The following is a 20,599-nucleotide window of genomic DNA, read 5'->3' as shown; positions in this document are numbered from 1 at the left end:
GTTGGACTTTGTGGTCTACATTTTAAAATTGGAAGCCATTAGGTAAAAATCAGGATTTCTAGTATTTCTTGGGAAATGTGGCACATCTTCCAAGTGCTTGGCACATCTGGCGTTGGGCCTGCACTCCCAATGGCAAGGCTTGGCTATAGCTGAGAGATGCCCCTTTGGCTGGGTCATGTGTTCCCCCATTCCCCACAGTTCCCACCACTCCCTATTGCCCCATACCAGCATCCTTCCCCTATTTATGTCACCTGCCTGGCACCTGTAGGCATTTGGGTTTCAAAGCTCTGGTCTGGTGGGGAAGAGCATTGGAATAGAATGTCCTTTCATATGATCTATGTATGGCTGGTGTATTATCCCCATTTTACTGATGAAGAAATTATGGTTTAGGGAGCTTAAGTGAATTGCTCAAGGGCGTTACAAATAGGCTGGATTAGAACCCAAGTCCCTTGACTCCAGGGCCTTTACCCAAGCCCCACTCTCAGAGTTCCTTATGAGAAACAGCTCAACTGCTGGGGTAAGAACCTTGTTGCACTGGGGACCCAGAGGGGAAGTGGTGACGGGGACGGAAGGCCAGACCTCCCCACGCTCACCCATCTGTGATGTGAGAGAAAGAACAAGAGCCACAGAAAGCTGGTTTGGGGGAACAGCTAACAGGAGCTCTGACTGGGACCCAGAGCCAGGTCTTAGACACACAACCACCAGGATTCCTCAACGCCCCACAGAAGGGGACTCAGCCACAGACCACTGTAAGTAGAGTTTTCGTTGTTTTATTTTGGCCTTCTTCCTCATTCCAGAAAACCTGTGTTCTCACCTTCCTCTTTGCCTCCTGAGATGTAAGAAGCTGGGTGGGCCTGCCTGGGGTGGGGGATTGATGTCATCTGAAGACTCCTAAGGTGTCTGAGGACCAGCCGCAGGAAGACTTAGAGCTGGTATGGTCTTTGCCCTTGGACATGACAAGAATTGTGTCCACCAAGATCAGAACGGAAGGTAATAATCACTAACACAGATGCCAGGCACATACTGTGTGCCAGGCACTGCTCTACAGGCTTTGCGTGGTTTAATTTACTGAATCCTCATAATAACTGTATATAGTAAGTACTATTATTATTCTCCACTTCACAGAGGGTGATAGCAACTTTCCTAAAGTCACATGGGCATGATATGACAGTGCTGGGCTTGAACTTAGGTACTCTGGCTCCACGGCCCACTCTTTAACCACTAGACACTCCTGCCTTACAAGGTGCAGGCTTACATAGCAGATGGTGAGACAGGAAAGAACCCAAAAAAACTAGGGCTGGAAGAAGACTTAGAGATCGTCTGGTGAGGCCAAGTGTCCTTGTTTTATAGATGGGGAAACAGAGGCACAGAAAGAAACAGCTTGCCCGGTTGGGGCCGTTCAGAAGTGCAGCGTAGTCCAGTACGCACAAGACCCAGGAGGCCAGGGGTCCGCTTCTGTGGGGGTTCCACTTAGCGAAACAGTGGTGTTTGTGAGTGTGCCCTGGGACCAGTGCCCCCGGGGTGAATCCCAGTCCTGACTCTGAAATTCTATGGCCTCAAGCAAATCAGTCCACTTCTCTCCCACTTAGCTTCTTCTTCTGAGAAATTCAGCCTGAGACCATCACTCACAGGCTTGTGAGGGTGGATTGGATAGTGCTCATGCCGGGATGAAGGCTGTCACTGGGCTCGGAATGTCTGTAGTGGAGGTTTTGATCTTCACCCCATCTGTTCTTGCTGTGGATTAGAAATGAGGATAAATGAGGCCATGGCTGGTTTTGTTTTTCCTTGAATGGGTAGCATGTAGATACCTTGAGGGCATGGAGGGCAGGACTGAGGCAGAGGAAGGGTTAGGGAGGAATTTGGGGGGCCCTGGGAGGTGGTGCCCCATGACCCTGGCCTCAGCTCTGTAACCATCTTGCGGCTCTCCTGACGGTGGCCTCTAGCCTGCCTTGGGCCCCAGCATCAATTTCTACCAATGAAGTGCATCCTTTACCCTTTGGCCTGTTAAGGCCATTAAGGTGGGCAAGGTAGGCAAACTGGCAGCCCAGCTTGGCTGAGCACAGCCCTCCAGTACCAGTCTCTTCTCTTCCCTCCTCATCTTGTACCTGTTCACCTTACCGCCTGCTCTCAGATGTGCACCAAATGTTCTTTTATGCATTCTTATTACAGCACATTCAACGAGCCCTCATCCTACCAGGCTGGTCAGTGAGTGAATCTCAGTGTGTATTGAGCTTCCCTTGCCCCTGCCAGCATCAAACACTGACTCAGAGGGTCACAAACAGAGCATAGAGTGCTGGAGGCCCCCTGGCCTTTGTGCCACCCTGGCTCCTCCTATGATGGATGCTCATTGGACAAGGGGCTTGGTCCCCTGAAGTCCAACCCTGTACACGTCCCTGGCATGCCTGGAGTCTAGATTCTCCGCCAAGACTCAAATCCACTGTGACTTAGGTTCAACCTCCAAGGCATGCCACCGGCAACTTCCCCCAGACATGCTGCCATCTCCCCAAGGCACTTCCAGGAAACAGAGCCCAGGTCCCCAACACTCCAGGGACCCATGACCTCTAGTCCCTCCTCCATCTGGAGCCACCTCTCCTCTCTCCCTGCTTTTGAATCACAGATGCAGGCTCTTCTCTCCACACCCACCTGGGACACCAGCTTGATCTCCATGCTGAGCTCAGGTTTTCACAAAGGACAGGAAAAAAAGCTGTCTTCAGATGGCTTCTGCTTTCTTCGCCACCCCTGCAAAAAGTCCCTGAGCCAGGAGATACAAAGAGTGCTATTTGAAGGCAGACTGACAGCCCTACCTTACAGAGAAGGAAAACCAAGGCTCAAAGGCAATGGTGACTTGCTCAAGGTCCCAGGGCCAAGAAATAGTGACCCTAGTGGTGAGTCCAGCTCTGTGGGCTCCAAAGCTTGTGCTATTTATCAATCGCTGAATCCCCTGGAAGATCTACGTTCCCTCACCGATTAGTCAGGTGACCTTGGGTGAGTCACATGACCTTTCTAAACCTCAGTTTCTCCAACTCTAAAAATGAAGCTATAACAGCATTACCAACCTGCCTCAAAGGGTTGCTTTTTTATTTTCTTAAGTAAACATTTATTGAACACTCACTACATGCTAGAGTTCTACTAGCACTGAGACCTTACCTAGTTCAGTCCTCACAATGGCCAATGAGGGAGATGCTATCACCACCCCCATTGGAGAAGTGACAAATTGCAACTCACACAAGCTTAAGACCTTGCAAAAGGTCACACAGCTGGTGGTACATGGTACAAGCCAAGACTCAAGCCCAGGTGTGCCTGAATCTAGAACCATGCTATATTGTGAGAATCAAATAGCAGAACAGGTGTCACGGGTGTGGAAAGTGTCTTGTATGTGCTAAGGTGCAATGCAGCCTCCAGGAACAGTCAGCCCTCTCCCAGCATAGCTCAGGGATGGATAAACCACTCCCTCTTCCCTCTATCTTCTGGGAGAGGAAGGGCCCATAGAGCATGAGATATGTCCTTCCGCCACCCCCATGCCACGAAGACCCCAAATGCCAAAGACAGAAAATGGCAGACAAGGGCAGATCAATGGGGTAGATCAGAAGGGAAAGAGCCCCCAGTATCATTAGAGCCAGGCATGGGAGGGATCCCTGCAAATGGGGAGGATGTTGGTGAGATTTTGGGGCAGAAGTAGGTTGGTTTTAGTGTGCTGTGGGTTTTGCTGTTCTCTCCTCCTTGACCGGCTCCCACCCCTACTGGGGAGGCCCCAATCTTCCACCACATTACAAGTTAGAGGCATCCCCTTTCACCAAAGCCCTCTCGTCTTCTCCCTGGGGGTTGGGGCCACCCCAAAGTTCCTCTTTGAGAATGACAGGTGTGTTCACTGTGTTGTCTCTGTCAGAATTCAGTGAGTCCATCTTTTGTGCATCTCCATGGATCTCTTTGGGTTCTGGGGAATCCGATGGAGCTGAAGGCAGGGATGGGAGTCTGCAGAGAACCAAGTGGGAACAAGATGCTTCTCTAGTCCTCACACCAGGCCCATCTTAATAATACTTGACAGATGAGGCCACCGAGGCTCAGACAAGCAGGTAAATGGCAGAGACAAGAGTCAAGTTCGGGTCTGTCTTTCCATGACTTTCCACCAGCCTTCCCAACAGGGAGGAAGGTATTCCAGAAGGTTCACAAGAAGATCATGACACCTGCTTCCATTTTTAAAAAATTAGTAAATAATTATTTTATTATTTAAAAGATATTTTTCGCAGTATGAGAGTTTCTTAGGGTAAATGGAAGAATCAAAACATAGCAGTTAGGTATTATGCTAAGTGAAATAAGTCAGACAAAGATAAACAAAATATGATTTTACTTATATGTGGAATCTGGAAAAAAACAAAGCAAATAAATAAAAGAGAAACAGACCCATGGATATAGAGAACAAGCTCATGGTTGCCAAAAGGGAGGAGAGATAAGGGATGGGTGAAATAAAAATATGTATATTTATGTTAAGGGAAACAATTATATATTTAAAAAAGCTATTGCAATGAGCTATTGCATGCCCACTTAAGGTTAGTAATCCATTAAACTCTATGTATTGAATACCTGCTGTGTACAAAGGTGGGGTGATAGGTTCTGAGGGCATAGAGATGACAAGTCCCCCACCTGAGAAGGAGAAAAAACCAAACCCACAAAGCAGCAGTTAGTGGTGATCAAAGCAAGGATGAACTCATGACTCCCAACCACGGAAGTGGCTTTGGCTGATATATGATCTTGTTCGTAATCTTATATTGTTTAATTTATATCCTTAACGAACCAATAATGAAAGACAGGAAGCAAAAGGACGTCTGTCACACACCCCCATTTACTCCTCACAACAGCCCTGAGTGAAGATACTTGTATTATTCCCATTTTATAGATGAGGACACTGAGGCTCAGGGGAGGTGAATAATTTGCCCATGAGACCACAGATTTAACAAGGGTCAGGATCAGAACTCACAACTGTGACTCAGGGCTGCCTCTTCAACCTGTCTACGTATGTCCTTCTTATTCTCAGTCGCTCCTTCCCTGTTACCCACCTCTTCACAGAAGTAGGAGATAGAAATCCAGGTTACCTTGTAAGTTAGTGTACTGAAGGGATCGATACTGCTGGGTCTGATACCAAATCCCAGGCCAGATATGGTCACATGCTTTTCTCTTCCCAGCCCCAGGACCAAAAGCCACACAGACCCACAAATGCACATGAATTCATTCGATTATAAAGGGGAAGGTGGAGCGTGCCTGAGCATCATCAACTCCTTAGATACCCACCCGTCTCTGGCCTCCTCAGTGCTCCATGGCCTGAGTGCCCACACCAGGTTTAATCACTAGCTTCTATCCAACTGTCTCTGTGACCCTCCAGCCACTTTGTCACCACTCACAGATCTTAGTGGCCCGAAATCCCATGAGTCAGCCTCTGTGCCAGTGACAGTTTTCCTCCATTATAAAATGGGAGGAATACCAGTCCCCTTGTTGGCTTGTCGTGAAGAATATACGAGTTATCGTGTAAAGTGCGGAAAGTAGTCCAGCTGCAGTACATGGTAAGCTCTCACTCAGCGTTATTTGCTATTATTGTCATGATCACCAGTGTGTTTCAAGAGCTGAGCCTCTAGGATTCTTCACGTCATTGCCCCATCACTCCCACCTCTGCTCCCGGAATAAGCTGAATTCCACCCCTTACCCCCACTGCTGCAACCCTAGAAACAACCAGAATCAAGGTTAGGGCAGGAACTCCACCCTTTGGGATCTGGCCAAGCCAGGAAGGGTAGACCCGCCTGGAGGGAAACCACAGGTGGTTCAGAATATCAACCACATGGTCAACCCTTTCCTACTCTCTGCTGTCTAAAGAAGCCACCGTGAAAAGTACTTGTCATTATTGTCCTACAGAGAGCACTTCGTGGGCGGAAGTGGTGCCCACCAAGTCCACGTGGAATTTTGACAATTGTAACAAGTTCCCTAAATCCACCATGACCACACACCTCCCAACGGCTGATGACAAGCTATAAGCAGTAGCAAGCTACCCGAAGGGTAGACACTGCCATTGGTCATTTACACTTTAATATGACTGAGTTTCCAAACTTTTCTGTAATAGGTTTTCTTTGAAAGAGGGATATAGGCCTTTTAGTTCCTATTATAAAGGTAAAAATAAAGGGCCGAGAATCAGAGGGCCCTGCCACCTGCAAGTCACGTGACTTTGTGCAAATCCATCCATCTGAGACTCAGTTTTCTCATCTATAAGATAGTGAAAATAAGACAATCTACCTGCAAGGGCAGTTTGGAGGATAAAGGAGACAATGCAGGTAAAAAGCCTCTTAGAGTGCCCGCCACAAAGGAAGACTAGGGGACAGTGACAAATGCATTTTCTTCATATGCTTTAACCACAGTGACATACAGAAGCAGGTTGAGTGCAGAAACAGATGAGAATCCAGCTGCCTGGCAATTAAGAGATTTGACCCCCAAAAAGTTGTTTTCATTAAAAATATGGTATTTCTATTAACATGTAATAGGCTTATTAAAGATTTTTTTAAGTTGTGAGTTTTATTTTCTAATACAGTAAAAACTGATGGGTGTAACCTACATCCACGAAAGCTCTTTAAGCTTTCAAACTGGTAGAGAGGCGCTGAGAGTCCAAAGTTTGGCAACTGCCATCTCAGGCTTTCCTGAGCTGGCTTTCTCACATCAGTGGTTTTGCAACCTGAGAACACCCCCACTCCCGCCCTGTGTGGTTAATTGCACAACTTCCAAGTTGGAAGCACTTTGAAATCTCATCAAAAACCCCCTCTGATGCAGATGGACACACTGAGAAGGGGACTCCTTTTGTCTGAAATTACCCAGCTGTCAGTTCCACCCCAAACTGGAACCAGAATCCAGACTTCCATCTCCTTGGTCCAGGGCTCTTGTCATGACTACAGGCTGACAAGTTTTGATGTCTTTACCCCAACCCGGCTAGTAATCGATCAGGCTCCCCAGCATATTCAGCTTCTTGTTCATTCAACTCTAAAATCCTGAAAGGAAACAGGGTCTTCTCCCCCTGCTCTCCTAACACTCTCTTCCCTCCTGCCTCTCACCTCCCTCCTGGACGCTCCCGACAGTCCAAAGCACAACAGAGATGACCTTGTCACTGTCATTCATTGCCAACTAGCAAAAAGTTGGGAAAGTGAGGAGAAAGCTATAATATGTATACATTATAGTGTGTGTGTGTGTGTGTGTGTGTGTGTGTGTGTGTGTGTATACTGCCCTCAAGAGCTTATTGCATGGCAGGTACTGTATTAAGCATGGTGCTATTCAATTAATCCTCGTGCCTCACCACCATCAATGAGATAAGTAGTGTTTGTTATTCCTATTTACAGATGAGGAAACTGAGGGGAAAAAGTGAGTGACTTTATCCCAGGGCACAGAGCTAACAGTTGGCTGAGCCAGGACTAGAACTCAGGTCTGTCGGACTCCCAAGCCTACTGGCCTTCCTGGTACATCCTTGTAGGTGGGAAGGTCAGGACTCCACCAGGCTGGTGGGGACGGGACGAAAATCTAGTCCAGCTAATGACAGTGATGGAGGCGTTACTGAGTGAAATTGATCAGAAGAGAGGCAAAGCCAAAAAGAGAGCGAAAAGAGATGTGATTTACCCTTGGGACTAAAGACAAAAGGTTGTCTGGATCCCTCACCCTGGGCAGGGTCAGCTATTCGATCTTGGCCCTCTATCAATTTGACTGTCATAACACAAGGGCTCAAGTCCTGCCACTTGCTGTGGAATTTGGGCCAAGGGACTTGCCCTCTCTGAACCTGTTTGCTCAAGGAACATTACCTGCCTCAGATAATAGCCGTGAGCCTGCCCCCACTGTGCAAACTGGCAAGTGTGACATACATGTGGGCCTTATTAGCATGTTCTCTAAAAGGGAAGTTGCATGGCGTATAAGGTAGTTGAAAAGAGGAAGGAGATATTTGAAAAGACTGTCCTGTGGGCAGATTTCAGATCAGTCAGTTAATGTACCAAGTCTTTGTTTGGAGGTGGGGAGAGAAGAATATAGAACAACAGGATGGGGTCCTGGTCTTCAGAGGCGCAGAGCACACATTCCCAGTGCCCCCAGCAAGTTTCTTCATGTTGGGGGCCCCAATTTCCTCTTCTATAAAAGATGGAAAATAATAATACCAGCCTCAGTAGCTTGTTTCTTTTTTTTAATGTTATTTATTTATTAAATTGGGGAATATTGGGGAAGAGTGCGTTTTTCCCAGGGCCCATCAGCTCCAAGTTGTTGTCCTTCAATCTAGTTGTGAAAGGCTCAGCTCAGCTCCAAGTCCAGTGGCCATTTTCAATCTTAGTTTCAGGGGGTGCAGTCCACCATCCCATGTGGGAATTGAACTGGCAACCTTGTTGTTGGGAGCTCGCGCTCTAACCAGCTGAGCCATCCGGCCACCCCTCTGGCTGCCCTGCCGGCAGCTCGTTATCTTCAATCTAGTTGTGGAGGGCACAGCTCTCTGGCCCATGTGGGAATCAAACCGGCAACCTGTTGTTCAGAGCTCGCACTCTAACGGACTGAGCCATCCAGTTGCCCCTTTACTGGCTGTTTTGAGATATCTCATACTGGCTTGAATGAGATAACATGTAGTACAATGCCAAGCGCTCATCGTCATTATCTTCCAATCTTCTTTTCACGTGGCCATATTGGGGTGAGACAGAGTAAGGGACTTCTCCAGAGAACAAGGGCCAGAGCCAGGGCTCACACCCTGAGTACCTGCTTCCTATCTCGGGACCCTTTTCTTTCCACACATCATGTGCACGTTCTATAGTTCAATCAGACAGCCAAGCGACTGCTTAATTTGTTTTAGGCAATTATTTAATGTGCACATCAAGAATACAGGGATTAGCTTCCTTAGTCACAGATGAAGAAACTGAGGCTCAGAGAGTTTGAGTAATTTGCCCCAAGGTCACACAGCCTACCGATAGCAGGACTGGGATTTGAATTCAGCAACATTTCATTCCAAAGCCTTGGCACCTAACCTTTCTACAATGGAAAGAGGCCTCAGAGACCATTTAACCCAATTCCTCCTGGAAGGGAGGCTGGAGATGACACAGACAGATAAGGACAGAAGGTTCAGGGAGAATGCGTGTCCAGATAGCAGGTGGTGATCCCACAGACCCTTGGGTCGGGGGATGAATGCTAAGGGGACAGCAGGCTTGGGATGGAATCCTTCAGCTCCACAGGGCAAACTCATGGGGGCTGGGTTTCACTGACAACCAATAGACATTTGAGAGAGGCATTATAGAGGAGACCTTAATGACGATCTTTTGCCCCAGTTTTATAAATTCTTTCCTGAAAGGACTGGAGGTGGCCTATATTATGAATTAAGGCAATTGAAATAAAAGCAAAGCATTAAAAACCACTAAAAGGAGCAATAAATGAATCAGGAACCAACCTCGAATGACCTAGGCTTGCAGGCCAGCATTGCATTTAGCTCTGAGCTTTCTGGCAGCCGAGGGAAAAGGAAATACAGAATCTTGTCTAAAGAAGTCTGCTTTTCCCCCCAATACCTAGATATTTGTTCTTTCATTCATTCACTAAGTCAATTTTAAAATATTGAAGTGCCTAGTTTGTGCCAGCCAGGCCCTGTGCTCAAGTGCTGGACATTCTAGAAGGGGTATATTAAAGAAATGGATTTGGGAAGAAACACTTTGGCAGCTCTTTGCATCGCTCCCTTCGGACAGTTTCCATATTTTGCCTGGAATCAATAAACTTCTGCAACTTATATCACCAGAGAGATTTTAAGTTCCTTCCCCCAAGTGGTGTCCCACATCCCCTGCCAAATCCATTTTAGAAATGACTGTCCTGGTGATGTGTTTACAAGGTCAAAGAGCCTGGACAATTGCCAAACTTCTAGTTCACTTTCTGCTTTAGACCTGCTGTTGTGGTTCCCTTCTCTTTCTGCAAGTCTGCTCCCTGGGTCAAGAGCTCACGGTCAGGGTTAGGGTGAATGAAGACAGACTGATGGGTACGGTCTGCCATGGGCTTGAGAATGAATGGGGAGTGGTGCCTCGGGGACCATCTACCTGCCTCACTTCTCTGGGCTGAGTTGCATCTCCATAAGGGCTGCTTTGCTTAGCTCACGGCCCTCGTGGAAAGATCTCCATCAAGAATCTACTGTGGGCTATTTTTCATGTGAAGGGCAATAGACTACAAAGATGTGTTCAGGGCCAGCCCGGTGGCTCAGGCGGTTGGAGCTCCATGCTCCTAACTCTGAAGGCTGCCGGTTCGATTCCCACGTGGGCCAGTGGGCTCTCAACCACAAGGTTGCCAGTTCAATTCCTCGAGTCCCGCAAGGGATAGTGGGCAGAGCCCCTGCAACTAAAAATTGAACACGGCACCTTGAGCTGAGCTGCCGCTGAGCTCCCAGATGGCTCAGTTATTTGGAGCCGGTCCTCTTAACCACAAGTTGCCGGGTTCCACTCCCGCAAGGGATGGTGAGCTGTGCCCCCTGCAACTAGCACCAGCAACTGGACCTGGAGCTGAGCTGCGCCCTCCACAACTAAAACTGAAAGGACAACAACTTGACTTGGGGGGAAAAAAAAGTCCTGGAAGTACACACTGTTCCCCAATAAAGTCCTGTTCCTCTTATCCAATTAAAAAAAAAAAAAAACGATTAAAAAAAAAAAGATGTGTTTAGTCCCTGACCCAGACTTTGTCTAGTTTTAAAATTAAAAATGCACAGTCCAAGAAGCAACATGAGGAATGGACACAAATAATAGAAGATACACAGTGATCCATGCAGTAGGACTCAATGAGTTTCATCCACCTGGAGGGGTAAGAAGAAACCAGGGAATGCTTCCTGAGGGAGGTGGCTTTTGATATAGGCCCTGAAAAACTAGGTAAGATTTGGGCAAAGGAACATAGCCTATAATCCCAAACTCCAGAAAACTTCCTTGAAATTGCAACCAAATCCTACCAAGCACAGAGGGGGGCAAAGAAAAGAAGTGTAGAAGGAAGTCCCCATGACACCCTTCCCATGGCTAGACATAGCACCAAGAGCCCAGCCTGTTAGGAAGTAGCTCAAGAAGGTCCCCTTGGTCTATTAGTGATGGATTGTTCATACAGGTCAAATAGGTTTTTAAAAATGTGATGGCTTGGCCTTCATGGTGGTAAAGTGTCCACTGAGAATGAGTAGAGATCTTTCTATCTGCCTCAGCTCTCAGATGAAGGTCGGGCAAGGCTCAAGCACAGAAAGAACCCTGTAAACTAACTCTACTGAGAAGTTCCTGCCATTCATTAGACATGCACTGTAAGCCAAGCACAGCACCACAAATCCAGTAAACTTCTATCATTTAATCTGTGCAGCAATGTGATATGGGTAGTATTTCTCCCAGTTTACAGATGAATGAAATAGGCTCAGAGAGGTGAAGAAACTTTTCCAATGTCACACAGCGCATAAGGTACAGACCTGGATTTGAATCCAAAGAGGTCTGGTGGCAAAGCTTGTGCCACTGGGATCCAACATGGTGAGTTTCCTGGAGGAGACCTAAGAAATCACCCAGTCAACCCTCCTGCTTTAAAGATGAGAAAAGAAAGACCCAGAAAGGAGAAGGGACTTGCCCAAAGTCACTCAGTAGCAGAACAGGGACTGAAAAACAGGCCTCCACACTCTCAGTAGATAAAAACGATGGCCTCTGATCTCAGCTTCTCACTGCAGTTGTAGGAGTCGCAGTGAAAGGGTCATGCTCTTCTCGCCTTGCATGGTGCCCCCACCCCCAACCCGTGCCTTTAGATTTTAAACACAGCAGTAACAGTGGAGCCACCTGTGAGGGTGACATTCTTTTACTTCACATTTTCACTTCAGGGCAGAAAAAGCCCCAGGCACAGCTTTTCCTGAGCAGTTTCCACAGCCCTGCAAGTTCCCTTCCCAGATACTCAGCCTGAGTCAGGGCCCCAGGCCGCGGGCCCTGGGCACCCAGGGCAGCATACGCACGCTCTCTGGGGAAAGTGTCAGGTGAGGCTTTGGCATTTTTCTTAGGTGAGGAAAGCACTTGGTTGGTTGGTTGGTTGGTTCTCTTTTAATCTTACATTTGTATGGTGTCAGGTCACAAAATGTGTTTGCATACCTCAGTGGATCTTACTAGTTGGAACTCCACTGACATACTGATAAAAAATAGGAACCCCCCCAATAAATTTTTTTTTTTAATTAAAAAAAAAAAATAGGAACCCTTTCCACCTAATAAGTGCACAGAAATAAAGTCTTGCACACGCTTTCAAAGGATTGCTACCCTATTACAGCCTACCCTTGGACCCAGTTAAAAAGCCATGGTGGAGGTCAGCAGCGGATTTGGTTTTCCCAAGGAGAATGGGACAGGTATTGTCATTGTCATTTCACAAACAAGAACAGGGGCTCAGAAAGTTGAAGGGACTTGCCCAAAGTCACATGACCAGCCATGGCAGAGGTGGAACTACAGCCACCGTGCAGCGCAGTGAACAGCGTCTCTCTCCGTGCTGGGCATTCAGACAAGACTTTGCCCTGGATGAAGGCCCCATCTAGCAGCCAGATGCTCTGACTCCAAAAGGATTTCTGTCTGTCCAGCGGGAAGGCAGACCGGAGGCGGGTTTTCCTGTTGCTCTGTGCGTCCTGTTGTTGGCGAATGGTGCCTAGTTAGGACCTCCATGCAATTGTCTGCATTTTCTGCCCTGACCTAATGTGGACAATAACCACAGGTTGGTGGCCACCTCAGGCCTGGATGCAGCACAGATGTGGTCACCCTCACCCCAGGCATCCCTCTTCTAGGCTGGACTCTGCATGGGGTAAGCCATTCTCTGATGGGAGGGGGCTATTTTGTAAGGGAAATATGAGAAGGGAGTTGGGCAGCAGCAGGTGGGATTGGAGGAAGCTTCAGAAGCTGCGAGTGAGGATGTGGGAGCTGAGAAAGGCTTGCACTTTCGGTCACTCATTCGTGACCAGGGCTGAGAACTCAGACTGGTACCATTTCCCGTCTCAGCTCAGGTGTGAATTTGGCAACACTCAGCAAAGGCCCTATGTCTCAGGGGAATACCCCTTTCAGATTCTCTAGGTGGGGTCATCTCGGTGCTTACAGCACAAGAGTTTTGTCTTGTGACTTTGGGAATGTGGAATCTAGTTCCTGTTCTGCCACTAATTTGTTGGGTGGGTGACCTTAGGCAAATGACATTCCTATCCTTGGACTGTTTTCTCAACGGTAAAATGATGGAGCTGGATTAAATAAGAGATTTTTCAACCTGTTTCTTGGAACCTGATGGACCTGGGCTGCCTTGAAGAGAGGGCATAGGTGACATGGAGTCAGATTTTACCTGACTTATGAATAGGGGTTCTATCGATTGTAAAAAGTGTTCTGCTCTCTTAACATTTTTTAAAATACTGGATTACAATAAAGGCTGCCATGTATTGAGCTCTTCTGATGCACCAGACATATTATTCTTAACCTCATCGAATAGGTAATTTATCCCCATTTGAAGATGCTCTTAATAACAATAATAAGCACTTCTATATATTATACTGAGTTACTTAAATCCTCCTAAAAACCCATTTTACAGATGAGAAATGGGAAAATCGAATCATATCTTGCACAAGGCCCTCCCGGCTGGGATTTGAACCTACACAGTGTGCTCACCCCCGTCACATTATTACTTTGGTTTTACTCCATTTGAGACAGCACCTTTCCACCCGAATGGGTCTCATTCATTACGCAGTTTTTGAGCACCTGCTATACATCAGGCATTGTGCAAGGCACTGAAGACCCAGAAATAACAAAGGCTCAGTCTCTGACCTTGAGCCCAGAAGGAAGGTGAGTCAGGGAAAGGAATCCTGGGGCAAAGGTACAAGAAAGCAGAACTACTTGGGGAATAGTGAGGCTTCCAGTTGCGCCAAACTGGGGCTGTCTGCAGTGGCTGCTGAGGAATTTGTCCTGACCGACAGCACACTGGGGTGGGCTAGCTCTGTCCCAGAAAGATATAACATGAGCCACACGTCATTTAAGATTTTCTAGTAGCCACATTAAATAAATAAATAAATACATTTTTTAAAAACAGGCAAAAATAAATGTTTATTTAGCCCAGCATACCCAAAATATTATCATTTCAACTTGCAATCCATATTAAAAAGTATCAACGAAGATATTTTACATGCTTTTTCCATACTGTCTTTGAAATCTGGTGTGTATTTTACACTTAAGGCAAATCAGTTCAGACGGGCCACATCTACAGTGCGGGTATAGACAACACTGGAGTCGGATCCCACTTCCCACACTTTAAGTTATTTGCTTAGTTATTTAGTTATTTATTTAGTTACATACTAGGTCATCCTGGGCAAGTTCCAAACTAGGAATAACTACCCCCAGTGTCAAGATCTCTTCTAAATATATTTTATATATTAATTTACTTCATCCTCATGACATGAATTATCCATAAAGGTGGGTTACCATGATTTCCCCCATTTTACAGATAAGGAAACTGAGCACTGGGAGTCAGAGAGTTCATCTGTCCTAAGCCCTTTTCTTCTATACAATGAGCATAAACACGCCCTCCCTGGAGATCCTTGTGAGGGGAGATTTGAAAATGCTGGGAAGGTCTCCTCACCCAGACACACCAAGATGTCACTGCTCGGGAAGCCACAAACCTCTCTTGATCCCACTTCCTCTCCTTGAGAACTCTGGCCGAACAAGAAGTAGGGGGAGGAGAGTGAGGCACTCACTGTGGGTGCAAAATTTAAATGGGTGCCAAAAAATTATAACAAATCCTGTTCCGAGTGTAAATAAAATATTTAAGCTTTATAAAATAAGATTGTGTTTTAATACACCTACTTTTCAATTTTTCAATAGTAACCACTACAGTGTTTTCATGTTTAATGTTTTGAAAAAAATAGCCACTAAAGAATACATGGAAATAGCTACACAGAGGTGCGCATTTTTCCATTTGCCTCAGACAAGGCACTGCTTTCTAGCCTAGCTGGGGGACGGGGGGTATCCTGCCCTCCTTTCCTACTTCTCCAGAACCTTTGCCACTGCCTGCAATTCTCTTCTCTTTATCTACTTCATAAATCCTCTAAATTCTCCTAAGGGATTAGACTTTGGGCTCAATAGTGTGCTTTTAAGATTCATCCTTGTCGATACACATAGATTTAGTTCATTTTTACTGCTACCTGTATTTCTTTGGATATACTATAATTTATCCATTTTCCAGTTGATGGACATTTTTTTCTTCTTTCTATTTCAAAAATGCTGAAATGAGTATCCTTGTGCATGCCTCCTCGGCCTTACGTGGGAGAGTTCCTCGGGAGCACATTCCCAGGAGTGGAATTGGTGCATCCAAGGCCACGGAACACTTTCAGTGTCACTAGATTTTGCCAAACTGCTCTCCAAAGTGTTTGTGCCAACTTATACTCCTGTCATGAGCTGAAAGTTCTCGTTGCTCCACACCTTCTCCAACACTCAATTCTGTCAGATTTAATATTTGCCAATCTGATGGGAGTGAAACTGGCATTTCTGCAGATGCTGTGAAGGTTAGACATCTTTTCAAAGGATTATTGACCACGTCTCTTTTGTGACTGATATTTTTCTTATTTGTGGGTTCTCGCCTTTTTTCTTAGTCTTGCCTAAGGTTTGTCCATCTTCTTACCTTTTAAAATAACTAGCTACGGTCTTTGTCAATTCTTTCTGTTCTTTATTGTTTTCCTGTGTCATTAATTTCTGCTCTTATTATTTCTGTCTTCTCCTTTTTTTTTTTTTTAAAGATTTTATTGGAGAAGGGAAACAGTGTGTACTTCCGGGACTTTTCCAAGTCAAGTTGCTCTCCTTTCAATCTTAGTTGTGGAGGGCACAACTCAGCTCCAGGTCCAATTGCCGTTGTTAGTTGCAGGGGGCGCAGCCCACCATCCCTTGCATGAGTCGAGGAGTCGAACAGGCAACCTTATGTTTGAGAGCCTGAACTCCAACTAACTGAGCCGTCTGGCACTGGCCCATGTGGGAATCAAACCAGCAGCCTTCGGCCACCGGTCCGGTCCTGTCTTCTACTTTTTTTGCATTTACGCTGTGGTTTGTTTTCTAATTTCATGAGTTGCATATTTAGCTCATTAGTGTTTTTTCTTTTCTAATATGAACATGTAGGGCTATAAACTTCCCTTTCAGTACCACTCAGATTCATCCCACGAATTTTAATATATTACAATGCTAAGTATGCTTTCTAATTTCCTTTGTGATTTTTTTTGACCCAGGAATTATTCAGAAGTGTGTTTTTAAAGCTTCATGTCTATGAAGTTTGTTAGTTATAATTTTTAAGTTCTTGATTTCTAAGTAAATTGTACTGTGGCCAGGAAACATGGTTTGTCTGTTACACATTATTTTAAATTTTTTGAAATTTGCTTTCCACCTAAGACTTCACTTTAGGTAAATGACATTACCTTAGACATTTGGTAAATGTTCATATTTGCTTGAAAACAATGTGTATTCTCCAATTATCGGGTGCTGAGTTCCGTATATGTCTATTAGATCAAGCTTGTTAATTGTGTGTTCAAATCTTATACATCCTATTAGTTAGTATATTGTCTGCTTAATCTGTCAACTTCTGAGAAAGGAATGCTAAAATCACTCACTATTCAATTTTACTTCAATTCAATTCCACAAATATTTACTGAGTAGCTATTATCTATTCGATACTATTCTAAGCCCTTTATCAAAATAGTCAGCTCTTTGACCTCATGGAACTTAAACTCTAGTGGAACAAACAGACAATAAATAATAAAGCATAATAAATAGGTAAGTTATATAGGGTAAATGATATGCTAGAAGGTGATGAGCAGTATGGAAAATAAAAGAAAATGGAGCAGAGTGAGGGGGACCAGAACACCAGTAAGGAAGGATGAGTTACAATATTAAATGATGTGGTAGGGTAGATTGAAAAGGTAAAATTTGAGCCACAAGTTGAAGAAGGTGAAAGACTGAGCCAAGTATATATCTAGGGAAAAAGTGTTCAGGCAGAGGGAACAGCCAGTGCAAAGGCTCTGCGGCAAGAGATTGAGCCCATCAGGAAGCCAGTGTGGCTGAAGTTGGTTGACCGAGCGAAGCATGATAGCAGGGAGGTGAGACAGGTAGTGGGGCCAGAACTCATAAAGTCTTCTAGGCCGTTTTAAGTAGCGTGGATTTTATACTGGTTGGAATGAGACTTATGCAGGGTTGAGATAGTGGTATGACCTGACATATTTTAAAGGGATTGCTCTGGCTGTTAGGTTGAAATTAGACTAGAGATGTGTATGTTTAAAATCAGGGAACCCAGTTAATATGCCAGTAAACCAGGTAAGAGATGACACCTGATATTTGTTTGTTTGTTTATTTAAGAGGGCGCTGCATCATAGGATGGCCCATGCAGGGATTGAACCGGCAACCTTGGTGTTATTAGCACCACATTCTAACCAACTGAGCTAGCTGGACACCCGGTACCTGATTTTTAAAAGCCTAAATTAAATTAATGCCTTTATCATCTTCTAAATAAAGCTTCAACTCTCTCTGTTCACCTCTCACTTGGCTTGAGTTACTATCATTCACAATTTTACTTCTACTTCGTTCTTATACTCTCAAAATCAGCTATTATTATTATTATTGCTTTGTACATACATTTTAAAAAATTTTACTTATACATTTATCAACTTATTTGTTCACAATTTCTTCCTGCCTTTCTGTTCTTCCTTCTATGAGGAATTTCCTTCTTCTGACGGCATGTTCTTTAGATGTTCCTTCAGCGAAGGATCGTTAGTGGACAATTCTATTTGTATTTCTTTATTTTGAGTGATAGTTTAGCTTTTTCACCTCTATCTTCTGGCTACTATTATTGCTAGTGGGAAATCTGCTTTTTAAATTGAATTATGGTTCCTTTGCAGGTATTGTGTCTTTTCTTTCTGATCGCTTTTAATGTTTTCTCTTTGTCTTTGGTGTTCTGGAGTTTTATTATGATATACGTGGATGTGGAATTTGTTTTAAAAATTCTACTTGGAGTTTGCTGTGATTGCTGAATCTGAGGAGTGGTGTCCAGCAGAATTCTGGACAACTCTCCACCTTTGTCTTTGAATACTGCCTTCCCAATGCCCACCACCAATTCTATTCTTCCCTTCTGAAACTCCAATTAGATATATTTAAACCTTTTCCTTCAATACTTCATGTCTCTTAACCTCTCTTTCATATTTCCCATCTCTTTATCTCCTTGTGCTGCATTTTGAGAAATTTCTTCAGATCTACCTTCTAGATCAATACTTTTCAAAGAGTCCATTGTGTTCTTTAACCTGCCCTTCAAGGTTTCTTTCTTCAATTTTATTTTTTCACTTCCAGAAATTCCACTTGATTCTTTTTCAAATCTGCCCGGTCTCTCATTATATACTTATGTTTTTGATTCTTGTTGTTTAATCATATTAAACATATTTTTGTAATGTATACCCAAGAGTTATATGAAGTTCCTGGAAGTCTAATTCTACTGTCTAACATGTGTGCTAACTCTTGTTCGTGTTTCCTTATGCATTTTGTAATGTAGCCTTACGGACTCAAATTCCATGGACCTTTATATGTGGGAATCTTATGTGACCTGGATGGAAAGTATATCCCTCTAGAGAAATTTCAAATTTGCATTCTAATAATATTTAATAATACCCCATACAATATTTGGGTGCCGTGGTTTATTTTTTTCCTCAGTATTTAGGATATAATTATACTAAAAAAAATGATTTATTACCTGACATTTGAATTTATCTGGACTCCTATATTTTACTTGGCAATCCTACCGATGTGAAGCCAAAGTTTTGTCTCCCACCCCTAAATAGTTGTTTAAACTTCAGCATCTTACTTCTAAAACTGGCAAACTAAGCACAGATGCAAAAAACCCCTTCACCGTATCACCCTGGATTCCGTTTTTTCTTGGTTTTGATTTCCTCTCGATTTTTGACCCTTGGAGAGTAGCCTTACTTTCAAAGGGAAGTCTTAGGATTAGCTTTTTTTAAAACAAAAGACCAAAAAGTGCACAGGCCACTTCTGCTTCTTGAATTCCCACATACCTTTCCTAAGGCGGCCTAGTGCAGGCCTAGCAGGAATGGAGAAAGGGCAAAATATAGAGGAACAAAATACAAATTGCTATTTCAACACGTGATCCGTCTGCACCGGTAAAGAGTTTGGCTAGTCAGTGATTGTGTGAGGTCACTATTGTGCTCATTGAAAAAGACTCACTTCTTCTTCTCATTGTACCACAGTGAAGACTTCTTGGCAATCCCAGCAGAAGCATCTCACCCCATGGAGAGATGCCCGGTGATGGAAGCAGCCAATGGCTCCGAGGATGGCTTGGATTTCAACCCCATGAAGGATTACATGATCCTGAGCAGTCACCAGAAGATAGCTGTCGCAGCATTGTGTACCCTCCTGGGCCTACTAAGTGCCCTGGAGAACCTGGCTGTGCTCTACCTAATCCTGTCCTCCCACCGGCTCCGCAGGAAGCCCTCGTATCTGTTCATTGGCAGCTTGGCTGGGGCTGACTTCCTGGCCAGTGTGATCTTTGCCTGCAACTTTGTAAATTTCCACGTCTTCCATGGCGTGGATTCCAAGGCTGTGTTTCTGTTGAAGATCGGCAGCGTGACCATGACCTTCACAGCCTCTGTAGGCAGCCTGCTGCTGACTGCCATTGACCGCTACCTCTGTCTGCGCTACCCACCTGCATACAAAGCCTTGCTCACCCGTGGGAGGGCACTGGTGACCCTGGCCATCATGTGGGTCCTCTCGGCATTAGTCTCCTACCTGCCCCTCATGGGATGGACTTGCTGTCCCAGTCCCTGCTCCGAGCTTTTCCCCCTGATTCCCAATGACTATCTGCTGGGCTGGCTCCTGTTCATCGCCTTCCTCTTCTCTGGCATCCTCTACACCTATGGGCATGTCCTCTGGAAGGCCCATCAGCATGTAGTCAGCTTGGCTGAGCACCAGGGCAGGCAGCTGCCAGGAATGGCCCGGATGAGGCTGGATGTGAGGTTGGCCAAGACCCTCGGGGTGGTGCTGGCTGTGCTGCTCATATGCTGGTTCCCAGTACTAGCCCTCATGGCCTACAGCCTGGCCGCCACTCTAAGCGACAAGGTCAAGAAGGTCTTCGCCTTTTGCTCCTTGCTCTGTCTTGTCAACTCCATGGTCAACCCCATCATCTATGCCCTGCGGAGTGGGGAGATCCGCTCCTCTGCCCACCACTGCCTGGCCTGCTGGAAGAAACACCTGAGGGGCCTTGGGCCTGAAGGAAAAGAAGACATCCCGAGGTCCTCAGTCACTGAGACAGAGGCTGATGTGAAAGTCACCCAGTGGCTGAGTCCAGAGGTCTGTACTGTTGATGAGAACTCTTTCACGGTTTTGAACAAGCCAAGTCAGAAATCATTTCACACACTGGAGGAGAGAGAGCAGTCTTGACCCTCTCATCTTACTTGATCCGGCCCTGAGGGTCTGGGCACTTATCCCATTTCTCTGATGAGTGCTGGCACTGACCCCTGGAGGGTAGTCTGGCCATGCGTATCTGCACGCCGTCTGTTAGATAGCTAGGCCCTGCGAGGAGTGGCAAGGTGGGCAGGAGGCAAGAG

The 20,599-nt window shown here is 45.5% G+C and overlaps 1 protein-coding gene across 2 annotated transcripts; it reads left to right on the top strand.

The window, feature by feature from the left end:
- Positions 1 to 614: 614 nt before the first annotated feature.
- On the top strand, positions 615 to 20,575 carry CNR2 (cannabinoid receptor 2). Of its 2 annotated transcripts, none has more exons than XM_088790503.1 (2): positions 615 to 749; positions 19,244 to 20,575. In XM_088790503.1, the coding sequence occupies exon 2, from the start codon at positions 19,284 to 19,286 to the stop codon at positions 20,430 to 20,432; it is 1,149 nt and encodes a 382-aa protein (XP_088646629.1). In that variant the 5' UTR covers positions 615 to 749; positions 19,244 to 19,283; the 3' UTR covers positions 20,433 to 20,575. The 2 variants fall into 2 exon arrangements, with proteins under 2 accessions (XP_088646629.1, XP_088646628.1); XM_088790502.1 differs by lacking the exon at positions 615 to 749 and adding an exon at positions 12,694 to 12,792.
- The last annotated feature ends 24 nt before the right edge of the window (positions 20,576 to 20,599 follow it).

The sequence above is a fragment of the Rhinolophus sinicus genome, chromosome 14 (genome assembly GCF_057876585.1).
Source record: "Rhinolophus sinicus isolate RSI-liver-muscle chromosome 14, RSI-T2T, whole genome shotgun sequence".
NCBI lineage: Eukaryota > Metazoa > Chordata > Mammalia > Chiroptera > Rhinolophidae > Rhinolophus > Rhinolophus sinicus.
The sequence above is the reverse complement of the archived record's forward strand: the minus strand, read 5'-3'. Positions and strand labels throughout refer to the sequence as shown.